Here is a 27,109-nt window from a genome sequence, read left to right as displayed (position 1 = left end):
TTGATTGGCTAGAGACTCGTGTTGTTTTTTTATTGGTCTGTTGCCTCAGAAGAACTGAAGGCCCGTTCACATCGTCAATAACTAGAAAGAAATAGAACTATAAAAAGAGTTAAACTTAACTATAAAAACATCTGAAACGATAACTAGAACTATGTTTTTGGTTCAATCCCAAAGCGACAACGATAAAACATTTTCAACCAATCAAATTAAAGTTGTAAGAAAAGGGGGCGGAGCATTCGGTAGCTTGTTTTCCTTATAGTTATTATTCTAGATGTGAATGGGCCATAAAAGTCACTTTAAACTGAATCATGTTGGAGCGTTACAGTGGGTGTTACTGGCTGTTCATACTGCGAGCCGATTGGTCGATGAGTCGCTCTGTTCTGACGGGTTGTGGGCGGGGCCAGAGGCCGCGTTCTGAACAGTCACATTGTGTATTTTCACTGCTCTGGTGTTATTATTGTTTGGCAGAATATTGCAATTGCAATTTAAACTCATATCACAATTTTTTCTTGCCATACATTTTTTTTTAGAACTTTAAAATTGTTTAAAGAAAAGTGATTTTGTTAATAAAACTAGATGTGAGTGTGCAGGATTTACGGAGTTTGAGTCATTTGTGTCACAAATCCATCTTGGACCAAACTCTCTCTTAAGCAATTAACTGACTTTTTTTTTTTTTTCTTCTAATAATTGTTTTTTCTAATAATTGTTCAGCTCTATCTGCTTTAGCCTTCAATAACATTGTTTTGATGAGTTCACAGCAAGCACTAATCAGGATGAATCGAAAATAAAATAAAGAAAAACTCACTAAAGTGTCTTCAGTTGTGACCTTCGACCCGACGACGGATCATCTGTTCTCCAGCTTCGTTCTGACTCTTTCTTCCTGTCGTCTTTCTAATAAAAGTAGTAAAGAACTGAAGCTTTGAACGGCTGGAATCTGCTGGTCATGAAACTAAATCACATCAGTAGGGAAACAGGGAAGCAGAAATCCGATTGGCTGTTGACGAGCTTGTTGAGCGTCCAATCATCAGCCGAGTTTCCCCCGGACTGAGATGAATGGACTTCTGGTGGCAAATTTACGGCTTACAGTAATTTGATGTATCTGGAAATAAAACATGGGCCATGATTGAAACTTTTTTTGAGCAGTTCTTCACCGTTTTTCTTCACATGCAAGCTTGACGTGGGTTTAAATTTATAAAAGTATAAGCATGTTTCAGGGTGGAGAAAGATCCTCCTAGAATAAAACTTTGACCGCAGAAGAATTGACTCCTTGGCTGGTTTGCTAAGGAGTCAATTTAAATTATCTAAATGTAAGACGAAAAAAGTGTTAAAAGCTCTTAAATCCAGTTATCGGAGCTTTTATTTCTTCTTCATGTGATGTGGTTTCTCAGCTGAATCCAGATCAGTCAGTATCTGCATCCTGTCTGCTGGACTGAACAGCTGAACTTCATGTCTCTTAAATTTCCTGGTTTCTTTTTTCCTGTTCTGTGTATTTATAGTTCCTGATCTTTCCTGACTGTATTCAGTCAGACCGGCAGCTTGCTCTCTTTATTCTGGGGTTTAAATTCAATCCCAGGCAGCGATCAGAAGGTTTTAAAGAGTCTTAAACCTGGCTTTCTGAAACCTGCGTGTGCTCTGGAGTAAGAGGCAATAAAGAAGTATAGAAGGGAAAATTTAAGAAGTGAAGATGAAGAGAAATGTTCAGGTCAGAAAGTGATTAAAGGTCAGAAAGTGATTAAAGGTCAGAAAACAGATTTCCATTTCTTACTTCATCCCACACAGAGACAGGGAAGCTGCAGCAGGAGGATCCAGGTCAGACCGGTTCAGTTCAGTTCAGTTCAGTTCAGTTCAGTTCAGTTCAGCTCAGTTCAGTTCAGTTTCTGTTCAGCTCAGTTCAGTTCAGCTCAGTTCAGTTCAGTTCAGTTCAGCTCAGTTCAGTTCAGTTCAGTTCAGTTCAGTTCAGTTCAGCTCAGTTCAGTTCAGTTCAGTTCAGCTCAGTTCAGTTCAGTTCAGTTTCTGTTCAGTTCAGTTCAGCTCAGTTCAGTTCAGTTCAGCTCAGCTCAGTTCAGTTTCTGTTCAGTTCAGTTCAGCTCAGTTCAGTTCAGTTCAGTTCAGTTCAGTTTCTGTTCAGTTCAGCTCAGTTCAGTTCAGTTCAGTTCAGTTCAGCTCAGTTCAGTTCAGTTCAGTTCAGTTCAGCTCAGTTCAGTTCAGTTCAGTTCAGCTCAGTTCAGTTCAGTTCAGTTTCTGTTCAGTTCAGTTCAGCTCAGTTCAGTTCAGTTCAGTTCAGTTCAGTTCAGTTTCTGTTCAGTTCAGTTCAGCTCAGCTCAGTTCAGTTCAGTTTCTGTTCAGTTCAGTTCAGTTCAGCTCAGTTCAGTTCAGTTCAGCTCAGTTCAGTTCAGTTCAGTTTCTGTTCAGTTCAGTTCAGTTCAGTTCAGCTCAGTTCAGTTCAGTTCAGTTCAGCTCAGTTCAGTTCAGTTCAGTTTCTGTTCAGTTCAGTTCAGCTCAGTTCAGTTCAGTTCAGTTTCTGTTCAGTTCAGTTCAGCTCAGTTCAGTTCAGTTCAGTTCAGTTCAGTTTCTGTTCAGTTCAGCTCAGTTCAGTTCAGTTCAGCTCAGTTCAGTTCAGTTCAGTTCAGTTTCTGTTCAGTTCAGCTCAGTTCAGTTCAGTTCAGTTCAGTTCAGCTCAGTTCAGTTCAGTTCAGTTCAGTTCAGTTTCTGTTCAGTTCAGCTCAGTTCAGTTCAGTTCAGTTCAGCTCAGTTCAGTTCAGTTCAGCTCAGTTCAGTTCAGCTCAGTTCAGTTCAGTTCAGTTCAGCTCAGTTCAGTTCAGTTCAGTTTCTGTTCAGTTCAGTTCAGTTCAGTTCAGCTCAGTTCAGTTCAGTTCAGCTCAGTTCAGTTCAGTTCAGCTCAGTTCAGTTCAGTTCAGTTCAGCTCAGTTCAGTTCAGTTCAGTTCAGTTCAGTTTCTGTTCAGTTCAGCTCAGTTCAGTTCAGTTCAGCTCAGTTCAGTTCAGTTCAGTTCAGTTTCTGTTCAGTTCAGCTCAGTTCAGTTCAGTTCAGTTCAGTTCAGCTCAGTTCAGTTCAGTTCAGTTCAGTTCAGTTCAGTTCAGTTTCTGTTCAGTTCAGCTCAGTTCAGTTCAGTTCAGTTCAGCTCAGTTCAGCTCAGCTCAGCTCAGTTCAGTTCAGTTCAGTTCAGTTTCTGTTCTGCTGAAGCTTCTTCATCCAGACAAGAACCAGGAGGAACCAGCATCAAATCCAATGAAGATGCTGCTAATGTTATCAACCACATCTCTCTCTCTCTCTCTCTCTCTCTCTCTCTCTCACTCTCTCTCTCTCTCTCTTCCTCTCTCTCTCTCCTTTGTCATCTGTTTTCCACTCTTTCACCTCTCTGCTGTCTCTCCCTGCTCTCTCTCTCTTCCTCCCAATTCAATTCAAATGAGCTTTACTGGCATGAAATACTTCAGTATCTGTTGCCAAAGCGAAACAGTGATAATCAATAAAAGTAGCAATATTAATGATACAAATAATTGAACAATAGAACGTTACAATTATTCAACTGCACACAGAGAAAAATAGAAAGTGTTAGACTCAAAATATCAAGTCAGTTCTGCAGCGAACAGGATCTTACAGAAATGACATTTTCTCAAATAATATGCAGCATAATTTTGTAATTTTTGGTCAGTCTTTGTCTCTCTTCATCCCTCTACCCCCCCCCCCCCCCCCCTCTCTCCCTTTCTTTTGCTTTTTTCTCCTTTCATTCAATGTTCCTCAACTCAATTCGTCATGCTTTACTGGCATGAAAGTGGACCCTCAGTCTCTTTCTCAATACTCTCTCTCCCTCCCTCTCTCTCTCTCTCTCTCTCTCTCCTCTCTCTCTCTCTCTCTCTCTGTTTCTCAGAGTCAGAATGGCTTTGTTGGCATCATGTCCCGTGTGTCGCTGCCAAAGCTCTCACTGATATTAATAACAATTAATAGAAAGTGTACACAAGTAAAAAGGCAGTTTATACATGCAAACAATATTTACAGATTCACTTCAACAGGAAAGAAATGAGTCGAGATAAACAATAAACGCACAGAACCTTTTTAGAGTGAATTTTCCTGCAGAATTTTGATATAAATGTACAAATTCTGCATCAAATTTGGTCCGTTTCTCCTCCTCCCTCCTCTCTCTTCTCTTTCATCTCGTTTTTTCTCTCGTTCCGTCTCCTGTTCTCTGTTGCGGGTCGATCAGTAACTCTGGAGTAAAAGCATTCCTGCGTTTTGCTGCTCGGTTATTTATCTGTTTAGAGTCATAAACGACTGGATGATGGTCGGAGCCGGGCGGCCGGCAGATGGTTTCAGTTGACAGATGGAATTTCCTCTCCCTTCTTCTCCTCTCTTCCCTTCATCCATCCTTTCATTTCATCCCCCTCTCATCAGCTGCTTCACCTCGTATATATCTTTCGAACTGTTTTCGCCAGAAAAACTATATCTTATTTTGTTGTGTTTTCAGCCACAAAAGAGGAACAAGAAATGCAATACGCCTGTTCAGTTCTACTTTACAGCATCTGAAGAAGGAAAAGGACGAATGAATCGATGCAGGATGGATACAGGAACGTTTTTCATGTCAAGAACCCCCAAATAGATAAGATTTAGACTGCAGACCGGGGTTTGCCCGATATTAACCGATGGGATGATGATATTTGACCGAACAATTACAAGAATTCAGTGTTTCCCACCCAAAAATGTATTCTTGGCAGGGTGGAAAGATACCATCAAGTGACACTAAAACTCTCCATTAAAACCCAGACTCTGCTTAAAAGAAAATATCCACCTCCATCATATCAGAGATGGACAACATAACTGATATCTGATATTTAATAAAAGACCAATTTGATAAAGGTTTTATCCCAGTTATCTTCATCTGAGAAGAGTTGTGATATCTGTCTCTTCTTCAGCTTTGGAGAAAACAGAGAGAGAGAGAAACCTCTGACCAGTTTCCTCTGATTTGATCTGACCTGTTGTTCATTTATAGTGGATTAAATAACAGTTAAATGGATGTAATCATTCTTTTATTTTGTCTGCGGGCCCCTCGGAGCCCCTCAAGGACCTCTGAGGGTCCCCGAACCCCAGGTTGGGTTCAGTGACGCCATAGAAAAACCATTTCAGGTTCCACAAAGAACCTTTCAGACCCCCCATCCAATAACTCAAATAAGAAATAAGAACATTTTAATATCCCAAAGAACCATATGAGGAACATAAAGAACCATCCAGTAAATAAAGTGGTTCTTCAGTAGGTGAGGGTTCTCTGTGGAACCACACACACTTTTAAAGAACCAGTTAAGAACCATTACTTTTCTATACTGCATTACAAGGCTCGTGACCTAACATGACTTTACTGCCAAAAATAAACGGTGTTCCCGCGAGAGGTCGCTGTTGGCATGTCAGAGTAGAGCACACACTCACACACACACACACACACACACACACACGAACCAGTGCTCTCGGAGAAGTCCTCAGGTCTTGAAGACGGGAGCGCGCATCACTCTGGGGGTATCCTAAACGTGGCGGGGACGCGCTTTGCATTGAAGTTAACGGGAGTGAAACGGACCACCGCCTCAGCAGTCCGCCTCTGCTGCACGAGACACACACAGGACTCACACCGCCTGCAGACACACAGGAGTTATTAGAATATCTGGAGTCTCATGTTTTGATTATTTTTTGTTTATTGCCGCCGGGATGAAAGTTTCATTTTTACTTTCCTGAAAGACATTTAGGCCTTTTTATTTCTCGTCTGGTGGTTTTATTCTGGAGCCTGGAGCCTGCGTGAAGTCTGATGTGCAGTGATGTCATGTTAAAGAAAAAGGTGCGAATCACCAAGGCAACCAGCAATATCCAGCCTGCAAATAAAAACGATTTAGACATTTTCCCCTTAAAAAAACCTTAAATCTTCATATAACTTGCAGTTTGATAATACTTGCATGAGGTCTAAAGATTTATGTCAGCCTAAAAAAGTGGGAAAACTTATTATTATTATTATTATTATTATTATTATTATTATTATTATTATTATTATTATTATATGATTATTTTATGATGATATTATTGTTCTTATAGAGTGGTTGTGTGTTTAGGTGGATGAGATGTGACCATGTCCTTCACACACCGGCTCGCTCTGCTGCTGCTCGGCTTCGTCTTCCTCCACACGGTGAGTGTGTCAGCTTTTCTTTACTTACTATAATAAAAATAAATGGCATGTATTTTACAGTAAAGTGAATAATTTGGCTGAGCCCGAACAGAAAGCACGTGCCTATAATATTCCTATAAACAGGTGGTGAGATCCTAGTGAGTTTATAGTGACTTTATTGTCCTTTATGTTGTTTTTTCTCTGGAATCTCTGTAATATTCCTATAATATTCATATAGGGAAGTGATGGGATTATATAGCCTAGTGCGTCTGTTTCATAGTGACTTTTATAGGTTCGTTTTTTTCTTTATGGAATCACTGTAATATTCCTATAATATTCCTATAGGAACTCACGGTGCGTCTGTGATACTCAACAGTGAGTTTATCGCACTTTTCGCACATTTTCTTTTACTATTTTCTGTGGTATCAATAATATTCCTATAGGGACTCAGTCGTTTTGCTATATTTGTAGTATATAATCTGTCTAAAATTTACTACATTAGTTCGTTTCCCTGTTTGATAATCATTTTGCAGACAGACAGTTTGAACAAATCAGTATGCTATAGACTTTTAAAAATCGAAATTCATATAATAGCCTACATTTCCCTCCCATGCTCTGTTTTGCTGTATATTGCAGCTGAAGTAAAACATGTTTTTCTCTTGGTTAGAAATTTACGAGGTCAGAAACATAAAGCTTTCTCTTTGTAAAACTTCCAGACTGCTTGATTTTATGTCATTTCAGAATAATTGGATTGGAGTTTGTAGTTTTCCTGTCTGCTTTAATAATGAGGACAGGTGACGAACCAGAAACAGCCTACAGTTCAACATGTCAGCCTATTAATAGCGTATTTAATTACCAAAATAGACCGATATCTACATATTTGACTTTCTTGCCTCTGGTTCACTGGTATTAAAGAAACCCAGACTGGTCTCTGTGATGCCAGACTGGTCTCCAGTGTTTCCAGCTTGTTCCTCAGGAGTGCTGCAGTGTGAAAACATTAATTATAGATATGAACACTGCTGGCGGCTCATTTATTACAGCAAGCCCCAATTCACAATGCAGGATCGGACTCTATATTTAGATTCTGCAGCCCGGACCATCGACTCATTTGCAGAAGTTCTTACGGCAGGTTGGAGACAGTCAAACCCAGCAGACTGTCCCGCTGGATTTAGAAACAACTTTGCTCTTTACATGTTTGATGTGGAGCTGCAGCCTGAAGCTTTTCTGACAAACCAGCTCATGAACAGCAGGAGTGGAAGGAGGAGCTGAAAAAGTCTCACACTCAAGTAGAGGCAGAGGTGTGATCAAGTGCACTTTGCTCGAGTCCCCAGTCAGTCTCAAGTCAAGTCTCAAGTCTAAATGTAGAACAGCAAGTCAAGTCAGAACAAATCAAGAGTCCAGTATCAATTTAATATCTTAAAGAAAACTAAATATCTAGGACTTTTCAATGCAATATGGTTTTAATAGGATAAAAACTTGGTAAGAGCATCATGAGTTTGATTTCTATAATCAGTTTCAACTTCAATAAATTCAATCATTCCATACAAATTCAGAAAACAGAATTTAAATTCAGTCGTCCGCTGGAACAAATCTCATCACTTTCAATCTAAGTCATTTACACAAACACAAGATCTCAAGTCAAGACTTTAGAAACCTTTTCAAGTCATCAAAGTACAAGTCAGAGTCAAGTCCCAAGTCACCAGAACCCAAGTCAAGTCAAGTCTCAAGTCTTCTCTTCATGCAGCAAGTCAAGTCTCAAGCTATTAAAACTGTGAATCGAGTGTTGAAAAAAATGTCAGCAGTTACTATCATGAGCCTGAACTCATACATACATAATGGATAAATGTAAGTATTTAATATTATTGTATTCTGTAATGGATGCAATTTAAAATCTAGTGAAGCATATAATCCTTAAATCAAAATATACTGAAGTAAAAGTAAAATTACTGACTCCAAACATTCTCAATCAATAAAGTGCAATCTTACCTTAAAAACATAAAAGTACACAAAAAGCTACTCAGTTACAGCAACGACCATCATGGCAACTTATAGAATATTCTCTATATTTAAGATATGTGACACATTCATGTTCATGTTGGCATTTAGCTCTTATCCAGAACAACTTACAGTGAGTAAGCTTCAGCTCCTCGATCGCCATTATTACAGGGGGGGTCAAGGGTCAGAGGTCACACCCACTTGAGAGCAAAATATTGTCCTGACCCTTGAACGATGGATGGATAGCCAAGGAGATAAGATAGAAGGGAGAAATGGAGAAAGGTATTTTTGTTTAAACGTGAGGCTGAGCAGCAAACAAGAGGAAGCAGAGAGAGGAGAAGTGGGTTTGATTCAGGGGGGAAAGCTTTGAGAAAAGGCCGAGGCTCGAGGCTGGACGGGGCGCGGTTTCCCAAAGGCATCCTGGCACTTTAACATCTTTGTTCGCTTGAAGAGTCGTTTTCCAAACCAGGGCACAGAACAATTTTGGGGCAAACATCCGTCCCTGCAGCTCATCATTCAATTGCTCTAAAATCTCTGTAACAGTGTTATGTTTTTTTTTAGTATCATAATATTATTTCACTGTTCTTACGTCTGTACCCGTCTTATATTACTTGACTTTTATCATGATGTACTACTGTCTTAGTGTTCGTACTTCTGTAACCGTTCCTATATTGTTTCCATTAGTGCCGTTAAGTTTCTGGAAGTTTCTTTTTGGTGAACTTGCTGCCTGAAAAAACACCTCTCCTCCTTTCTTTCTATCTGCTGCGCAAGACAAATACATTTCACAATACCAGACTCACCCTGTTTCATAATCAAGAAAGAAATAGGTCAGCTGTGTGTGTGCATGTGTGTGTGTGTGTGTGTTAGCCACCAATTCTAAGTGTGTGTATAAATTGTTGGTATAGGTTACTGACTTCTGTATTCTGCTTTGACCTACAAACCTTTGCAGAAATGAGTCCTTCTGCTTTGTATGTGGACGGCAGGAGGCCATAAACGTGTGTGTGTGTGTGTGTGTGTGTGTGTGTGTGAGAGGGAGGGGGGGTGGGGGGGGGGGGTGACTGAAGTTTCAGTTGAGTGGGTGCAATGCAATTAAATGGCTGTAAAAGCGTCAATCAGTGAGCTCACCACCTCCAGTGTAATTTTTAACCGAGCTGCTTTACAGTGGCTGCTTCTGTAAGTCTGTCTGGTGCAAACTGTCCCGTCATGTTCAGCTGCCAATCCACCAGTTTCGACTGGGATTGGCTGCGTCGAAGGCAAATGGCTTGTTGTGATTGGTTGGTTTGAGAGAGGGGAGGGAATTGGTCACACTTAAGTTTGTGGAAGACTGTAGTTTGTCAAAATGAAAGTGAAACCTAAAATTACTACAATTTGCTCCAACCTCTGTGTAAAACTACCCGACGCTCAGAGAGTTAAGAGTCTTTGGATCCGTTTACGCTCGTCATTTCATTCTGGTTTTGTTCGCATTTTCTGCGTATTCTTCGAGTTAGACGGACAACCTGGCTCCACTGTTTCCAACTCTCATGCTACAGGAGGCGGCAGACTCCCAAACGTTTTTCTGTTTGGGAGGAGTAGACGGTCGACGTATGCGGCTTCACAAGACCGGAAAGAACTTGAAAAACGAGTACCGTAAATCCTCTAATATTGGCCCGGGCCTTTATTTACCTCAACTGCAGAGGGTACCAGGCCTTTATTGGAAGCAGGCTTGTATTAGAGACAGGCCTTTATTACTAATTCCCTCTGTTTGATAAGTATATTTGCTCATATTTTAGTACGAAGCCTCCTTGTTTTCTGATCTGCTTCTGTTGGGGTTCGTTAGACGTTTTTTTGTTACTGCAATGCATTACGATAATTACGGTAATCGACGACGGCACGCTCCAGAGACTTCCGCCGGCCGAGCCGTCTTGTGGCACTTGGACGTTACTAGAAAATACAGTTACATTATATAACAGGCGTCTCTGCCAGGAATCAAACTCAGGCTGAACCCGACTGAGAGTCTGCAGTCTAACTCCCTGCAGCACACTGTCACGTGACCAAAAGTGTTGAACAGAGCGACTGACAGACCGACCGAAAGACTGACCGAATGACATTGCGATCCGTAGAGCCCCTGCTGTCATGGGGCTAAAAATCTAATTACATACAACATGTATTGCAGAATGATTGGGGGAAATGTAAACTAGACAGTAAATGGGCTTTAACTCTAAATGACACCAGTATTCTCCTTCATTTACGGAAAGAGAGAGGACAGCAAAAATGAAAAGAGCAAGGAGAGGAGACGATGAGGAGAGGCTCTGCTGCGTTACGACAGCAGTGGCCATGACTATTATTAGAGGACAATGGGAGCGTTAGGAGTGTCCCGACCGCTGCTGTCCCACCAGGACCGCAGACCCTTTTCTGCCTGGGAAAACCTTGAGAAGCTACGGACCTGATTCCTGATTCCTGATTCCTGACCTCAGCACCCGTACTTAACTCTCACTTTGGACGCTTATAGTGACTGCATGTATTTATATAGAGTGATATGTATAGTCTGCTGTGTGTTGTATGTCCTGAACTGTTCCCTCTCTGAATGTGAGGTCCTGTTGTCCTGCACCATGAACCGTATGCATCAGCATCTGAAACTATCTTCTTGGCTCACCTGCCAAGGGTTTGTAACTAAAGGAGTAGTTCACCCCAAAATGAACATTCAAAGTCAAAGTCAAAGTGTTTTATTTATCAAATGCACAGTATAACACAAGGTCATTCTGAACAATGAAATTCTTAGGACAAGGCAAGCAACAACTACGTAGTAGGCATCAGAAAAATAAAAAAAATAAAAAAATCAAATATTAAAGTCGAGATGAAATGAAAAATGCCTTTTTAACCCTTTTAGATCACATCCCCGGTCATATTGTGCACCTATTTAACAATATATACCAAAAAAATATATAAAAAATCAATTTCTTTGTATTCTTATATCAAAATTCAATCACGTTTTCTTCCTGTAAAACAAAATATGCCGTGTGCTTACGTAAGCATGACTCAACCAATTTCAACCAATAATATCATGACATCCACCCATCAATCAATCTTCAACTTTTAGCGCACAGAGCTAAGAGGCTAAGATTCATTAGTTAGCTAGCTAGCAACAGCACGGTACTTCGGTGTGTCTTCGGGTGTTATGACACGCCCACTTTTCAACGTTCAAATCAAATTCCTCCCAACGTTACGTCCCGCCTGTCTTTCCTGTTTCACTCGGAAATACGTCACGATACGGAAGTTACTCTTGAAATGCCGTTTCAGCTCGACTTTAAATGTTAAAAAGAGTCACAAATAAGGGCAAAAATAGCAAAAGAGCCAGTAAAGATGGGCAATATGGACAGTAAGAACAAGAGTATTAAATATTATAAAGGAGTATTAAATATTATAAATACAAAGTGTGGGAGTGCTAGTGATTATCTGCTCATCCCCATGTCATTGAAGTTGGTAGAACCACCAAACACTCAGCAGTTCACCCTGTAGCTCCATCTCATCCTCCTCCCAAACCTTTGAAGGATAAAATGCCATTTAAAAAATAAAATCACATTTCTCCAAACAGCTCATGCAGCAAAATTAAAGTGTTTTGTAGCCAAACAATTCCACTGCGAGCCCAAAGTCCAGAGGTGGAAAGTAACTAAGTACATTTACTCGAATACTGTACTTAAGTACAATTTTGAGGTACTTGTACTTTACTTGAGTATTACCATTTTATGCTATATGCTATATTTTATGCTATTTTATACTTCTACTCCACTACATTTCAGAGGGAAATATTGTACTTTTTACTCCACTACCTTTATTTGATAACTTAAGTTACTAGTTACTTTGCAGATTCAGATTATTAATACAAAATATAATCAACTAATGTACATATACAATACAATACAATCATACAATTGTGATGTATGATTATAGATTACTGTAAACTACCCAGCAGTATATAAAGTAGTGGAAATCAGCCCCACCTTTTCCAGCTGCAACATTAAAGTGATGCTTACACATTAATGCATCAATAATTATAATTCAATAATATAATATATACTGTATTATTCTGAAATGGGCCATTCTGCATAATGAGTACTTTTAGTTTTGTTGCTTTAAGTACATTTTGATGCTAATACTTTTGTACTTTTACTTAAATAACATTTTGAATGCAGGACTTTTACTTGTTACTTGTGAGTATTTTTATACTGTGGTATTTCTACTTTTACTTAAGTAAAAGATCTGAGTACTTCTTTCACCACTGCCTACAGTCCAATATTTACCAGTGTTACTGCCTAGTAAACTAAAAACATTTACCTGCCAATAACACCTTTTATCAGCCAAAATAATAAATATGTCACCCGACCCATTTTCAGTCCTACTGTGTGTATAGAATCAGGTTCTGTGTGTTAATTTACAACTTAATCAAAAAGTTAAACAACGGATCAAGTTTGTAATTCTTCATGAAGTGACTCGCCACATAAATATAATGTTAAATACCTTATAATGTTAAGTTTCAACTCACATTAGGCTAGAGTAGAGTTTAGATGTTACCAGTTTAGCCAATCAGGAACTTGTTTGATACAGAGCCGTTGTCTTGCTTTGATTTGATTGGCTCACGGTCAGAGAGAGTGTACGGTGGCCAGCAGGGACAAAATTATTTGAGAACAGTCAAAGAACAAAGACTGTATATAACCGAGATATTTAACTGTTATTGTCTCAAAAGGTTTGCGGCCAGCATTAGCGCTTGGCGGCTGTTAATTTCGGACCTTAATATGCGTTTATTTACAGTATTTCACTGCTTTGTTTACAATATTTCGGTCACCAAGGAAAATTCCAGTAGATTTATTGTTCTTGGTGAATAAAGTGACTCTGACTCTTTGGTACAGAGATGCAGGTGGTTTTGGAGTCGGGGAGGAGAGCGCAGCAGGTCAGGTGGCGTCCATCTGGGTCCTGTCTGGTCCGGTCTGGATTAGTCTGGTCTGGTCCGGTCTGGATTAGTCCGGTCTGGATTAGTCCGGTCTGGTCTAGTCTTGATTAGAAACTGGGAAAGAACGTTCATTTGTTTTCTTTAATCCAGAATATTGCGATTCTGTTTCATCCTCTACCTTGTAATGGACGAATCCATGGACATTTTATGTGAATATGAGTGTTTGTATGTGTGTGTGCATGTGTATTTTGTGTGTGTGTATGTGTGTTTGTTTGTGTGTGTGTGTGTGTGTGTGTGTGTGTGGACTGTGTGTATGTGTATGGTATTAGACCTCATTAGATCACAGAGAGATTATGTTGTTGTCCAACCGCTTGTTGTTAGACAGCAGTGGATTAAATAAGTTCAGAAGGTTTAATCTTTGCCCTTTGCTACTTTCTATTTATAGTTTTGTTATGAGAAGCAGTAATGGACACAGGACAGACTTATTAATCAAAATCAGTGGCAGCAGCTACTAATGAGTTACCATAAAAGAGCACAAGACTCTACATCAGTGTTTCCCAACCTGGAGCCTTCCAAGAGGGACAATTTATGGAACCTGGAAAAAAATATTTCTAATACACAAATGTATTAGCATGATGTCTTTGTGATAAATGGCTTTTTCTTCTGAAACTATCAATATTTGCAGCCTCCAGGCTTCTTCCAGTAGTTAATCAAGTAAAACAGCCTGAGAAGGGAAAATAAAAATCATCATTTGGTGGCACATGAGGGCATTGCTTTGTTTTTGGGGGCCTGCAGCTGAAAAGACTAAAGGAATAGTTCACCCTAAAATGAAAATTCAGTCAAAACTCTGTTGAAGTCGGTAGGAACACACAGCAGGTTCGCTCCATCTCAGCCTCCCAAACTATTGAAGGATAAAATGTCCATCAAATTACTCATGCAGCTCATGCAGCACAATCAAAGTGTTTTGTAGCCAAACGATTGGCTTAGCAATAGGGCTGGGTATCGTTTAAAAAATGACGATACCAGTACCAATACCAGTACCCTTAAAGTGATACCGATACCACACACACCACGCTCGACTTCACCACAGACTGTATGGGTTGTAGCTGCTGCGGTAGTGGGCCAATCACACGTCGCATTAAATCCAAGAACGCTTGTGGTGATTGGCTGCGAGCAAAACCATACAAATAGTCATTTTTTTCTAGATCTGTGTACAAAAAGTATCGAAAGCAGGTATCGTTTGACTGGAGAAGTTTCGATACTACTTGGTACTGGGTTATTTCGGTCTTCTGCCAGTGCAGCCGGAGCGTTGTCAGCATGGAAAATACAGGAGGTAATGAGGTAAATATTGGAATTTTTGACCCACATTGTGATCGTTTGGCTACAAAACACTTGGATTATGCTGCATGAGCTCTTTGGAGAACTATAATGGACATTTTATGTTTTTTTAGGAGCTGTAAACAGATGGCCTGTTAACTTCAATAATTTAGGAGAAGAGTGAGATGGATCTAATACTCACTGTGTGTTTGTTTTTTGTACAAACTGCAGTGGAGTTAAATAGATCATGACTGAATTTGCTTTTTGGGATGAACAATTCCTTTGAGAACCACTGAGTGATATTTTGCATATTGTATCCACCGGTGAGATGATGTTTTAAAATCCATTCTCTTTAACCATTGGTTGACCGAAGCGATAAGTGATGCTTGATTGGTTCGCAGTGAAGAGGTGACAGGTTGATTGGTTGTTTGGACGCAAATGACGGATCAGTGGATGGATGACTCCCAAGGGGAAGTAACAAAGGTCTGAGAAGTGTGTGTGTATGCATATGTGCATGCATATATAAGTGTGTGTGTGTGTGTGTGTGTGACTATGAAGTATAAACACAGTGACAGGTTTGAAATGCTGCTGAGAGAGGCAGTATATCCCAGTGTAAACAGACCTCCCAGCTACTCTCACACACACACACACACACATAGACACACACACACATACGCACACAGTATATCAGCACAGTCAAGTTGACACTCTGAGTAATATTGTTTGAGTGTATTTCCCAATGTGTGGATTGTTCCTGTTGGCCTTTATTTACATATTGTTTGAGTCTGGCCCTTGGTTACCATCAGCCGTACCATGACACCGACTGTCCACTTATCCACTTACAGTACTCAGGTTTGATATGTAAGGCTGGAAAAAGAGCTAGAGGAACAGTAAGCAGTAAGGTGCAGTGAAATGGAACGGCTTGTGTAACATCTCTGACGCGATGAAATCAGCCTTTTGGATCCGGTTCAAGTTTGAGCTGCGATCGACGCCCCCAGACCGGACTGGATTTACTACCAGAGGAGAGCGGGTGGTGTTCCCCGAGGGTGTGTGTGGGGGGGGGTGTGGGGGTGTGATTTGGGAGGAGAACGGGGGAGGTGTTGGCGTGCCGAAGCGAGGTGGAGAGGTGAAGAGTTGACGGTATACAGTAAGAGCTGAAACACGCTCGTTCCCCTTTCTCACTGGTTCCACTAGTACATTTCCCATTCGTTTTCTCCATACGCATATCCCCGAAAATCATGATATAAAGAGTTTTTTTAAGCTTTGAAATGAACCAATCAGCTGCGATTTGAATCATGAGCTTATAACAGCAGATTCAGAAAAATATATGTATGAAAAACTAGAAAAATGCAAGGGTGCAAGACTGTGTACATAATGTTTTTAAGAGGGAATGAACTACACATTCCACAGAGCAGTGCAAGTGTCATAAATTTCCTTTCCTTCATTTTTGACTCTAAATCATATAATAATATAATTGTTATTATTGATTGGTAATGATTTTTCCCCCATATCCCTAAAAACTGGCATCATGTCTGACAGTAAGACTATACCAGGTTGCTAGCCGACTTGCGTGACTTCGCTCCGGTCTGGCTGGTCTGACACAGTGTTTCTATGGTAACAGCGAAGTCTCTGATTGGTGGGAACTCGCTAAAGCATAGTGTTTCACAAGGAACTCAGGAATAAAACATGATTTCTTAATAAACAAAAGTAGAAATCAGATTGACTGATAAATTTAACAGGAACATATTTGGTTGTTTCACAATCTGCTGGCTCATGGTACCTTAAAACCAAAGCTGATAATACTTCACTATGGAAAACTGAATGGGAAGTTTACTTCTGGAACCGGACGTCCCAGCTCTATACCCAACTGGGGAGTGTAGGCTAATGATCGGATAATTGAATGATTTGACTTGACTGGAAAATCACGGCCCACCCATAAGGCAGCGGAGTGAACAACATTTGTCTATGCCTGTAACCATGGCAACTAGGCAACCAGCCAGCTAGCTTAACCTAGCGTAGCTTAGCCTAATTATTGTAGCTAACATACAGTATTTAACATCACAACAGTCAGGTAGCCATCCATTTACAACAAAATAATAATAATTAGAATACTCTTATAGCAAAAAATTAAGGGACAATCTTTCCTCACTGTGCAACTTTTTTTTCTTGAGCGTTACAGTGTAAGCTAGTTGCGTTAGATAGTTAGCATTAGATGCTAGCGGAGTTTCAGCTGCTTTAAAAAATATATATTTACAAAGTTCACCGCTACAACAGAACATACTTGGGTTTAGTTAAGGTCTTATCTAAATGTGTATGTGGCGTTATTGTTAAAGTGTAGATTAGTAAAATATGAACTTTTGTCATGAAATCAAACAAAATATTCCAGACTGAAGCACGTTTATCAAACAGCATGTAGACCAGACACAGGACAGCCAACAAAAGGGAACCTGCTGCTGAACTCTGGTCAGCGGATCGACGCGGTTTGTTCGTTACTGCTGAAGATGATGTTCATTTCCTGCTGGTTTACTTCCTGCTTCCTGTCTGCAGGTCGATGGAAGGATTCCCGTCTGTCAGTTCCACTGGGAGATGCAGAGAGCCGAGCAACAGTGTCACACACAACTGCAGCAACAGCCACTGTACAGTGCAGGTACACACACACACACACACACACACACAGTCTTACTTAAGTCACTTTTGGGGTATTTACATAGACTTACATTCATTTCCTGGAGACTTACCCTAACCCTAACCTTAACCACTGACCCAAAAATCAGCTTTTTATCAATTGGGGACACGGCTTTTGTCCCCAATTGCACAAGCCGTCCCCAATCAACTGGTCTTAAGTCTGATGTGTGTCCCTGAAAGTGACTTAAGTCATACCCACACACACACACACACACACACACACACGCAGAGGAATTGTTTGGAAAATCCTTTAGTACTAATGCAGAATGGATGCAGGATGGAGAGACTTCTACAGTGACTAACACTTTAGGCATGTGCAGAAGCTAAAACTCACACTTAAGAATTTAAGTGTGTGTGTGCATATGTGTGTGTGTGTGTGTGTGTGTGTGTGTGTGTGACTGTGCTATTTGAAAAGCGGGGTGTGTGTCTGCATGCTGTTTCAGGCCGTGTTGCAACACTTTCACTATCAATCATTTATTTACCTCTCTGGCCGGCTACTCCTGCTTTTGGGTCATGGAGAAGGCAGGAAAGACAGAGGCGAGCATGCACACACACACACACACACACACACACACACACACACACTGAGGATCTTGTGTGTTCAAGTGTTTAGCTGCAGTGATAAAAGAGGGAAGGGCTTTTGTCTGTATGGTTTGCAGCTTGTGGACATTGTGTTCTTTCCCACGCCTTTGTATAGACATATCTGAGTGTGTGTGTGTGTGTGTGTGTGTGTGTGTGTGTGTGCGTATGTACTGGTGTCACAGAATTGAGGAAGTGTGTTCAACTCACAGAAATTGTCTTAAAGGAAAAATCCACCTTCATCAAACAGTTCAACACATTCCAGTTATTTAGTGATGAAGTGTTGTAATTTACTTTTTTGGTGAACCCACTTTCCCTCGACCTGCCTCGTCTGCTTCTACTGCAGTTAGTGATTTCCTACATTTCCCAGAATGCCTTTCGACAACCCCCGAGAGAAGGGGCGTCAAGTTGCTTTCAGCTGTGGGTTTCACATGTAGGTGGCAGACCGAGAGTTTTTCCAGTCAAGAAAAAGTGAGAGTCGCCCCCCTTACCCAAACCCCAACCTGTCTCTCTGCTGCAGTGCATTCTGGTCTCTCTCCTGCTCCTGCAGTGCATTCTGGTCTCTCTCCTGCTCCTGTGGTGGAGAAACTGGTCTCTCTCCTCTTCTACGATGGGTTTCTCCCTGTGTGATTGTTGAACGTCTCTCGGTGCAAAATGGCGGCTCTAGAAAGAAGCCCTCGCTCTTTGATTCTGAGGGACTGACACCAAAACCTGACGTTTACCGCTGATGTTTTAGATAGAAAAATAAAATACAAAAATGCAGCATACATCCCCAATAGCTGTTTTATGGTGGATTTTTTCCTTTAAAGCCAAATTAAAAGTGTGTTTGTACGTTAGCTTGATTTGTAGCGTGGCTGTCTATCATGCTAGTAGCAAAGTAGGAGCTCACCCAACGGAAGGTATAAGCATGATTTATACTTATATGCATGTGTGTGTGTGTGTGTGTGTGTGTGTCCAGGCTGTCGCGGCGTGTGGGACAACATCTCGTGCTGGCAGGACGCGGCGGTCGGGGAGGTGGTGACCCTCTCCTGCCCCTCGGCTCTCCTGCACTTGTTTGGAAAAAACGGTGAGCCAGCCGCCGCACACTTCCTCCTCGCTCTGTTCTTCAAACCTTTATTTAACCAGCGAGCGTCGACAGAGCGCACATGCTCTGTGTCAGCACCGCCCTGCTTCACATTCGAATTGTTCCAGACAGAGGTGGGGACTCGAGTCACGTGACTTTGACTCGAGTCACAGGTTTAGTTGCTTGAGACTTGACTTGATGCATGAAGAGAAGACTTGAGACTTGACTTGACTTGGGTTCTGGTGACTTGGGACTTGACTCTGACTTGTACTTTGATGACTTGAAAAGGTTTCTAAAGTCTTGACTTGAGATCTTGTGTTTGTGTAAATGACTTAGATTGAAAGTGATGAGATTTGTTCCAGCGGACGACTGAATTTAAATTCTGTTTTCTGAATTTGTATGGAATGATTGAATTTATTGAAGTTGAAACTGATTATAGAAATCAAACTCATGATGCTCTTACCAAGTTTTTATCCTATTAAAACCATATTGCATTGAAAAGTCCTAGATATTTAGTTTTCTTTAAGATATTAAATTGATACTGGACTCTTGATTTGTTCTGACTTGACTTGCTGTTCTATATTTAGACTTGAGACTTGACATTAATGACATGGACTTGACTTGGTAATCTACATTTAGACTTGGGACTTGACTTGAGACTGACTTGGGACTCGAGCAAAGTTCTACACATTCATCTGCCGCTGTTCAGGTTTCCTACTGGTCAGGGAATTTCCGGAATATCAGCAAATTTTTGAGAGGTGGTTTTACTCCAGACAGGGAAAGTCAGGGAATTTGAGAAATTCTGCTGGAGAAGTCGGGGAATATCAAAGAATTTTACAAATGCGTCACTTTACAGGAATTCAGCAGAATATGTCTTACAACTTGTTTCACATATTCATTGCAGCAGATGGTTTTGGAGTGGAAACCAAACTGAAAAACATCATTAACAAACCAGGAAGGAATAGAAATTTTACGTCATGGAAGCGCTCCGACTTAGTTATGGAAAGTCATGGAAACGTTTGGGAATTTCACATCAGGGCCATTGTGGGATTCCTAACTGTTTTTTTGTTTTTTTTACCTCCACTGGAGTAATTGGGGGTGAAATGCCTTGCTCAAGGGCATTTCCACCCAGATTTTGTTGTGTAAATGCACAAAATAGTCTCAAGTGAATAATCCAATTGTTCAAAATCGGGCAGTAACCCATAATTCACCGCCACGCCGCCATCTTGTCTCTTCCACCCGGCCGCCCGCTTCCCTCCAGCCGGTCATTTCACACCTCATTTTACAAACTCGCATCTCTCACTGAACTCATTCTGCCTCATCCATCATGTCGATCAGCTTCTTCCCTCTGCCTTTGATCCTCTCCTTCCTCTCACTGAGGTACTTCAGCGTCTTTCATCCCTCGTCCTTCCTCCTCTTCTCTCTTTCCTCCATCAGTCTGCTTCCCTTTCCTCTCCCATCAGCCCCTGCTCTGACCCCGCGGTTGTTTGCCTCTTCTCCCTCGACCACCCCTCTCTCTCTCTCTCTCTCTGTCTCTCTCTCTCTCTCTCTCTGTCTCTCCCTCTCTGTCTCTCTCTCTCTCTGTCTCTCCCTCTCTCTCTCTCTCTCTCACTCTCTCTCTCTGTCTCTCCCCCTCTCTCTATCTCTCACTCTCTCTCTCTGTCTCTCCCCCTCTCTCTATCTCTCACTCTCTCTCTCTCTTTCTCTCTCTCTCTCCCTCTCTCTCTCTCTCTCTCTCTCTTCCTTATTCGTTTATTTTATTTGTTTCCACCCAGCTGATAGAAACCCACCTAATTAGAATTTTATTTACTGCGACATTTCAAAAGTTTGCGTAAAAATTCGCTTGACAGCTGGATGGGAAACTTCTGTCGCTTCCTCTCTCTCTCTCTCTCTTTCTCTATTCCTTCCCCTCCTTCCACTCTTCCTGCATCTTTCTTTCTTTTATGTTCCTTCCTCTGTCCCGTCCCATCTTGCCGTCCCATCTCTTTCCTTCTCGCTTCCTCCCTCCCTCCCACCCCGTCCTCCCTCGCCATTTCTCTCTCTTTCTCTATTCCTTCCCCTCCTTCCACTCTTCCTGCATCTTTCTTTCTTTCTTTTATGTTCCTTCCTCTGTCCCGTCCCATCTTGCCGTCCCATCTCCACATTCTCCATCTCTGCTTTTCTCTCTTTCTTTCTCGCTTCCTCCCTCCCTCCCACCCCGTCCTCCCTCGCCATTTCTCTCTCTCTTTCTCTATTCCTTCCCCTCCTTCCACTCTTCCTGCATCTTTCTTTCTCTTATGTTCCTTCCTCTGTCCCGTCCCGTCTTGCCGTCCCATCTCCACATTCTCCATCTCTGCTTTTCTCTCTTTCCTTCTCGCTTCCTCCCTCCCTCCCACCCCGTCCTCCCTCGCCATTTCTCTCTCTCTCTCCCCCCTCCCTCTTGCCATGCAGCGCCTTCCTGCCCCGCTCGGCCTTGGTGTTAATGAGTGTAATTATCCACGGGCAGCTGGGAACATCTGGGCCGGCCGACTTTCTACATGATTTCCCTAACAGCATCTGTCAGCGGCCCGGCTGAACCCGCTCCCACCGCGACCACAGAGGGGAGCAGGGGGGGGGGGGGCGGGGCCAGTTAGAGAGGAGGCTGCAAACACCGAACACACCGGAGGAAAGGTCGACTCAGATCAAGTGATTGAAGTCTATTAAAGAAGAATATAAAGTGTCTCTCTGTAGCCCATTAAATGAAGTGAGACTGCATGTTAAACTCCAGCTCAGCTCCTGCAGTGTGAGTGTGAAAGTCTCCCAGCTGGAAGGAAACACAATGTGAATTGAATTAAACGACAGGAAACAGAATCGAATTCCATAAAATTCCATAAAATTCCATAAAATTCCATAAAATTCCATTAAATTCCATTAAATTCCATTAAATTCCACTTCTAAGAGAGTTTGTCTCGACTCGCTAAACATTATAAATCAAAACATTATGAATCAAATAAAAGACAGCTCAACAAATCAAACACATTCAATCATAATGTATGGATTACACATTACATGTTCTGCATCAAATACTGAAAGGTCCCTTTAACATCTTATGATATTCAGTATTGATCATATATAACACTATAGGTGTAATCTTAGATATGTGGTAGGATTCTTTTTCAAATTCCAATTTCAGTTCCTCAGCTGAATTGGAATTGATGAGTTCATTCATGCAATATGTATGGATGAACCTAACATGTAATTCGATTTTGAAAATACAAACATTACAGCACTTTGACAGTTCTTGGTCGATATATGTGTAGCCATTGTAATAAAGGCTTTTTACATTTTTGTACCTGCAGACGGTTTTTCTTTGGGGAATTCTCGCCTTTATTTTTTCTTCTGTGTTTCTTCGTGACTGGCGAGGAATATCCTGAGTATATTTTTATTTATTCAAACATCACAGTGTCTGTAACCTACTGAGTGTGTTTCTGAGTCTGGAGGATTTACCTTCCAGCACATCCCTGGGTGTCATGTTTCAGTTTTTATTTATCTTTATTGTCTCTCTCTCTCTCTCTCTCTCTCTCTTTCTCCATCTCGCCCCCCTCTCTCTCTCTCTGTCCCCCCCCTCTCTCTCTCTCTCCCTCTCTCTCTCCCCCTCTCTCTCTCTTTCTCTCCGTCTCCCCCTCTCTCCCCCCTCTCTCTCTCTCCCTCTCTCTCCCCCTCTCTCTCTCTTTCTCTCTCCCCCTCTCCCTCTCTCCCTCTCCCTCTCTCTCCCCCTCTCCCTCTCCCTCTCTCTCTCTCTCTCTCCCTCTCCCCCCTCTCTCTCCATCTCCCCCCCCCTCTCTCTCTCTGTCTCCCCCCTCTCTCTCTCCCCATCTCTCTCCCTCTCTCCCTCTCCCACCCCCCCCTCTCTCTCTCTCTCCCTCTCCCCCCTCTCTCTCTCTCTCCCTCTCTCTCCCCCCCTCTCTCTCCCTCTCCCTCTCTCTCTATCTCACTCTCCCCCTCTCTCTCTCTCTCTCTCCATCTCCCCCCCTCTCTCTCCCTCTGTCTCTCCCCCCCTCTCCCCCCCCCCCCCCCCCTCAGGTAACATCAGTAGAAACTGTACGGAGGGCGGCTGGACGCTCGTCTACCCCAGCATCTACTCCGCCTGCTGGTCGGACGACTCAGACGAACCCAACGAGGTGCGTTCAGCTTCTGATCGCTTTCTGTTCTGCGTGCGACACTTAAAGACTGCATGAAACGCCGTCTTTACTTCCTGGATTTGATGCGTTTTCCTGTTGAAACAGGATGTTGGGGGCGGGACATAACGCAGCGAGGGATCATTCAGAAGTGTAAACCAATGGAATATGAGACAGGGAGAGAAATCTGATGGTTTTATTGGTTAGAAATGGATATTTACGCCTCCTGGTGCAGCGTGATGTCACCATGACAGATACTGTGTTTTCCAGGGAGTGAAAGTAACGGGAGTTCGTTTCATGGGGACTTTGCTGTGATGTGAGTGTACGCATGTTATGGACGACATCCGCTATCTTTAACACATATGAAATTCTGTTTTGTGTGTGTGTGTGTGCTTGTGTTTCAAGTTTCAAGTTTCAAGTTTCAAGTTTCAAGTTTTATTGTCACATCACTATTACAGCGAGTATAAAAGCGAGTGAAATTCGTGTGTGCAGACTCCTGTGCACTGCAGTGTGTGTGTGTTTTGGTGTTTCTGTATGAAGATATGTCGGTTTGTTTACTGTATGTGTGTGTGTGTGTGTGTGTGTGTGTGTAGAGATGGGGGGGTTTAGTCATTACAAAGAAAGGACAGTTCTAAGTAGGACAGTGGTTCTAAGTCGCGTCGTTGGCTTTCATCCATTGTGTGTGTGTGTGTGTGTGTGTGTGTGTGTGTGTGTGTGTGCGCGCATTGCTGGTTCTGAATGAATGAATACTGTCTGTGCCACTGTGTGTGACCTCAAAAGGATTGGCATCATGTTCTGCAAATCCCATCATTTACCAACTGATCTCAAACTCAGCTGTGTGTTCACCGAGTAGCTGCTGAGTAGAACGAAACTATGTGTGTGTGTGTGTGTGTGTTTGATGTGTGTGTTGTGCTTTTAGGTGCAAAGATCTTGTTTAATATGAGGATGGAAAGTAGTGGGGAACCTGCATACTATCCTTATTAAAAATGAGAGTTTTTTTTGTGAGATAGAAAGACATTAGTGCAAGTTGCAGTAAATATTCCAGTGAAGTGACCGTCTTCACTGCATAAATCATTCAAAATAAAACAGAATAAAATGGATTTATATCTTCGCTTAAAGGTGATGTAGCATTTTAACATCAGTAAATTATCAGCACATTAATTTTGGGACATTAGTATAATTACTGTAAGCCTGTCAGCCTCTCTCAGCCTCTACTCATCCTCCATAGTTTCTCCACCTGGTGGATCTGGAGGGAAATCTGCTGCATCGCTTTACGGCACAAAAACTATTATATTTGTAAATTGCAAGTAATACACAACTTAATTCCAGATCCACTATTCTAACTGACTGTATAGTTTAAACTTCACCTTAGTTGACCTGGTCATAATGCCTAAGGGTTAGGCGTTAATGCCCGTGGCGTTAATACCTAACCCTTCAATCCTTACCTTAACCTAAACCTAATTCTCACTCTAACCCTACAATAGCAACTTATAGCGGTGATTGACATTGACCAGAAAGAAAATTATCTTTTTTCCTAGTCTTTTTGTCCTTGTCAGATCATTTGGACCTCATAAGGATAGAAATACAAGAGCACACACACACACACACACACAAACAAACAAACACAGGCACACACACATAGGCCGTGATGAAGGAAAGTGCTGATTTCATATGAGTGTAGCGTGTCAGTGTTGATGTGTGTGTGTGTGTGTATCTGCTCATATGTGAGTTAGACAGAGATGAATTGAGTTGAGGGAGGAGAGGAGAGGAGAGGAAAGGGGGTGAGGAAAGGAGGTGAGGAGAGGAGGAAAGAGAGGATGGAGTGTTTTCTGCTGACAGATCTCTGACCCCCAGCTGACCCGTCCAGCAGAGTTCAGCTCCTCTCTCTCTTCCTAGAAACACCCGGACCACCATGAAATCAAACCAGCCTTCTCCTTCATCATGGCCTGAGACAGTGTGTGTGTGTGTGTGTATGTGTGTGTGTGTATGTGTGTGTATTTCTGTACTCATGAAGGCCAAATGTCCTCACAAGGATGGAAAGATGGAGAAACAATCCTCCACAGTGAGGACATTTGGCTGCTCCTCACTTCTTTAAGGGGTTAAGATTTGGGTTTAGGGTTAAAATTAGGGAATAAATAATGAAGATCCTCACAAGTAATACAATATACAGTGTGTGTGTGTGTGTGTGTGTGTGTGTGTGTGTGTGTGTGGGGGTCATTCATGATGGAGTCATCTTGTCTCCAAGTGAACCAGAATGGGAGAAAGAGACTGAGACTGAGGATTATCCATACAGTCCATGGATTAATATTTAATCCATTCGGCCTCCTCCTCCTGGACCAGTCCAGTGTTTTGGGAAGCGCGTTACTGTAATCACATTACTTTTCCCTGTACCTGTGTAAAGTAAGGCATTACTCTTCCAGTTTCAGTAATCACAGGGTGAGGGTTAGCAGATAGGTTGTTACTTGCATTACATTTTAACCTCTTTACTTGTGTAATATCTATGAAAGATCCACCTCGTCTTATGCTGCCTTCAAGTCATGTCGGAAATAATCGGAATTACCAGTACAGCGCACATGAATGAGCCGACAAAGTGGGAAATACTCGCTGCGGTCCCGGATGTCGGAGCTTCCCGCCGGCATGCGAACGCACCAGAAGACCGACACACTTTTCAAATCAAGGTGTGAAAAAAAGAAACCAGGCAGGATCTTCACTGATGGATTATCTATCTCAAGCAAGTTGATTTTTTGTCCCGTAAGGAAATGAATGGAAACAAACGGTCTGTAGTAAAGTCAAGTATGTGTGCAGTGTAGTAAACGGTCCAAACCATGCGAAAAAAAACCCAGATAAGAAAAGAAAGATTTTGTATCTGCTGGTAATGTGGCTTAGCTCCACAATATTTATAAGTTTTAAATAATCAGAATTACGCAAGTTTTAAATTAACTACTTTTAAGTTTTTAAATTAACTGCGGTGCACTTTGCTCACTGTGTTTTGCACTCAGTTTTTATTTATTTAACTGTTTAGATTACTTGTTTATTATTGTTTAGTTTGTTATGCATCAAAGCTGCAAACACAACTTCGTTGTACAATGACAATAAAACAAGTCGTTTTAGGGTGGAACGCAAAAGTAATGTAATGAGCAGAGTAACTAGTTACTTTTCTCCTGGAGTAATAAATAACGACCCCAACACTGCTGGAGACTTTCTCTGTTTTCATTAGCATTTTGAAAGAAATGTCATTTGGGATTTCATCTCAATGTCAAAAACAGGCCGATCTGAATTGGATTATTAGAAAATCAAAATTCACCCAACCAGTTTCCAGGATTCTGTTTTTTTTTTTTCCATCTTCCTCTCTGAGAAGATAAGAGCTGAGGGTTTTTATTTTTTGTATTTTTCTGATGCCGGCGAGACAGCAGCTTAAGCTCTTCATGTCGCAGAGTTATGGGGTTCAATTCCCGCGCTTAGCACTCTCCGCTCTGTAATCCGTCCTCGTCTGTTCCCGTATCTCCTCTCCTCTGCAGCATCGAGGGAAACTGAAGGAGAGTTTTTTTTTCCTTCAGCCGACTCCACTGAGGATTACGAAGCCGAGCGCCGCCGCTGACCGTTTGACCCGGGGACCGTCGCACGTGGTTTGGGGGGAAAAGGGCAACTCCCACTGTTTCTATCAAGTCTTTTCTCATGCTATAGAATGTGTGTGTGTGTGTGTGTGTGTGTGTGTGTGTGTGTGTGTGTGTGTGTGTATCCCTCGCTCCAGCTGGTCGTCCTCAGGATGGTGAACACGCCTTACACTCTCTGTAGCGGCTCGTTTTGCATGTTGTGTGTCTGTTTAGTGTCTCTGCTTGGTGGACGTCTGTGTTTGAGTGTGTGTACATGTGTGTATGCAATGTATGTGTGTGTGTGTGTTTGGAACTTCCTGTCGCCCTGGGGCGTCCTGTGAGATGCCCGACTAGGAAGACTCAGTCAGTCTTGGAGCTTATTTTGACCGCCCAAGTTATTGCTTATAGTCCAGGCTGCATTCCAGGACCGTTGGCTTCATACTGAGCATTAAACAAGCGAGTCACATCCAGGTTTAAGAGAATATCCGGAACCATTATTGAGTCCACACTGCGTTGCACTACATGCCACACACTCCTCCTACTCTCTGTTCTCACTTTGTTTTCTTTTCCAGTCATGTTTTCTCATTCTACATAGTGGCAGTTCCTCCTGAAACGCATCTATCCTGTTTCTATCTTGCATTATCTAGCAAAAGTTAATGCG

At 41.9% G+C, this 27,109-nt stretch overlaps 1 protein-coding gene across 1 annotated transcript in view; it reads left to right on the top strand.

Annotated features, from left to right (window-relative positions):
* Positions 1-10,739: 10,739 nt before the first annotated feature.
* Positions 10,740-27,109, top strand: part of LOC139911720 (vasoactive intestinal polypeptide receptor 2-like) — a 35,985-nt gene continuing 19,615 nt past the window's right edge. Inside the window, exons 1-4 of the mRNA XM_078291525.1 lie at positions 10,740-10,796; positions 16,940-17,039; positions 18,615-18,722; positions 22,761-22,858. Of these exons, the coding sequence (XP_078147651.1) occupies positions 10,740-10,796; positions 16,940-17,039; positions 18,615-18,722; positions 22,761-22,858 (363 nt within the window). The remainder of the gene's footprint in view (positions 10,797-16,939; positions 17,040-18,614; positions 18,723-22,760; positions 22,859-27,109) is intronic.

The sequence above is a fragment of the Centroberyx gerrardi genome, chromosome 22 (genome assembly GCF_048128805.1).
Source record: "Centroberyx gerrardi isolate f3 chromosome 22, fCenGer3.hap1.cur.20231027, whole genome shotgun sequence".
Taxonomy (NCBI): domain Eukaryota; kingdom Metazoa; phylum Chordata; class Actinopteri; order Beryciformes; family Berycidae; genus Centroberyx; species Centroberyx gerrardi.
Note: the sequence above shows the minus strand (reverse complement) of the source record. Positions and strands in the feature narration are given on the sequence as shown.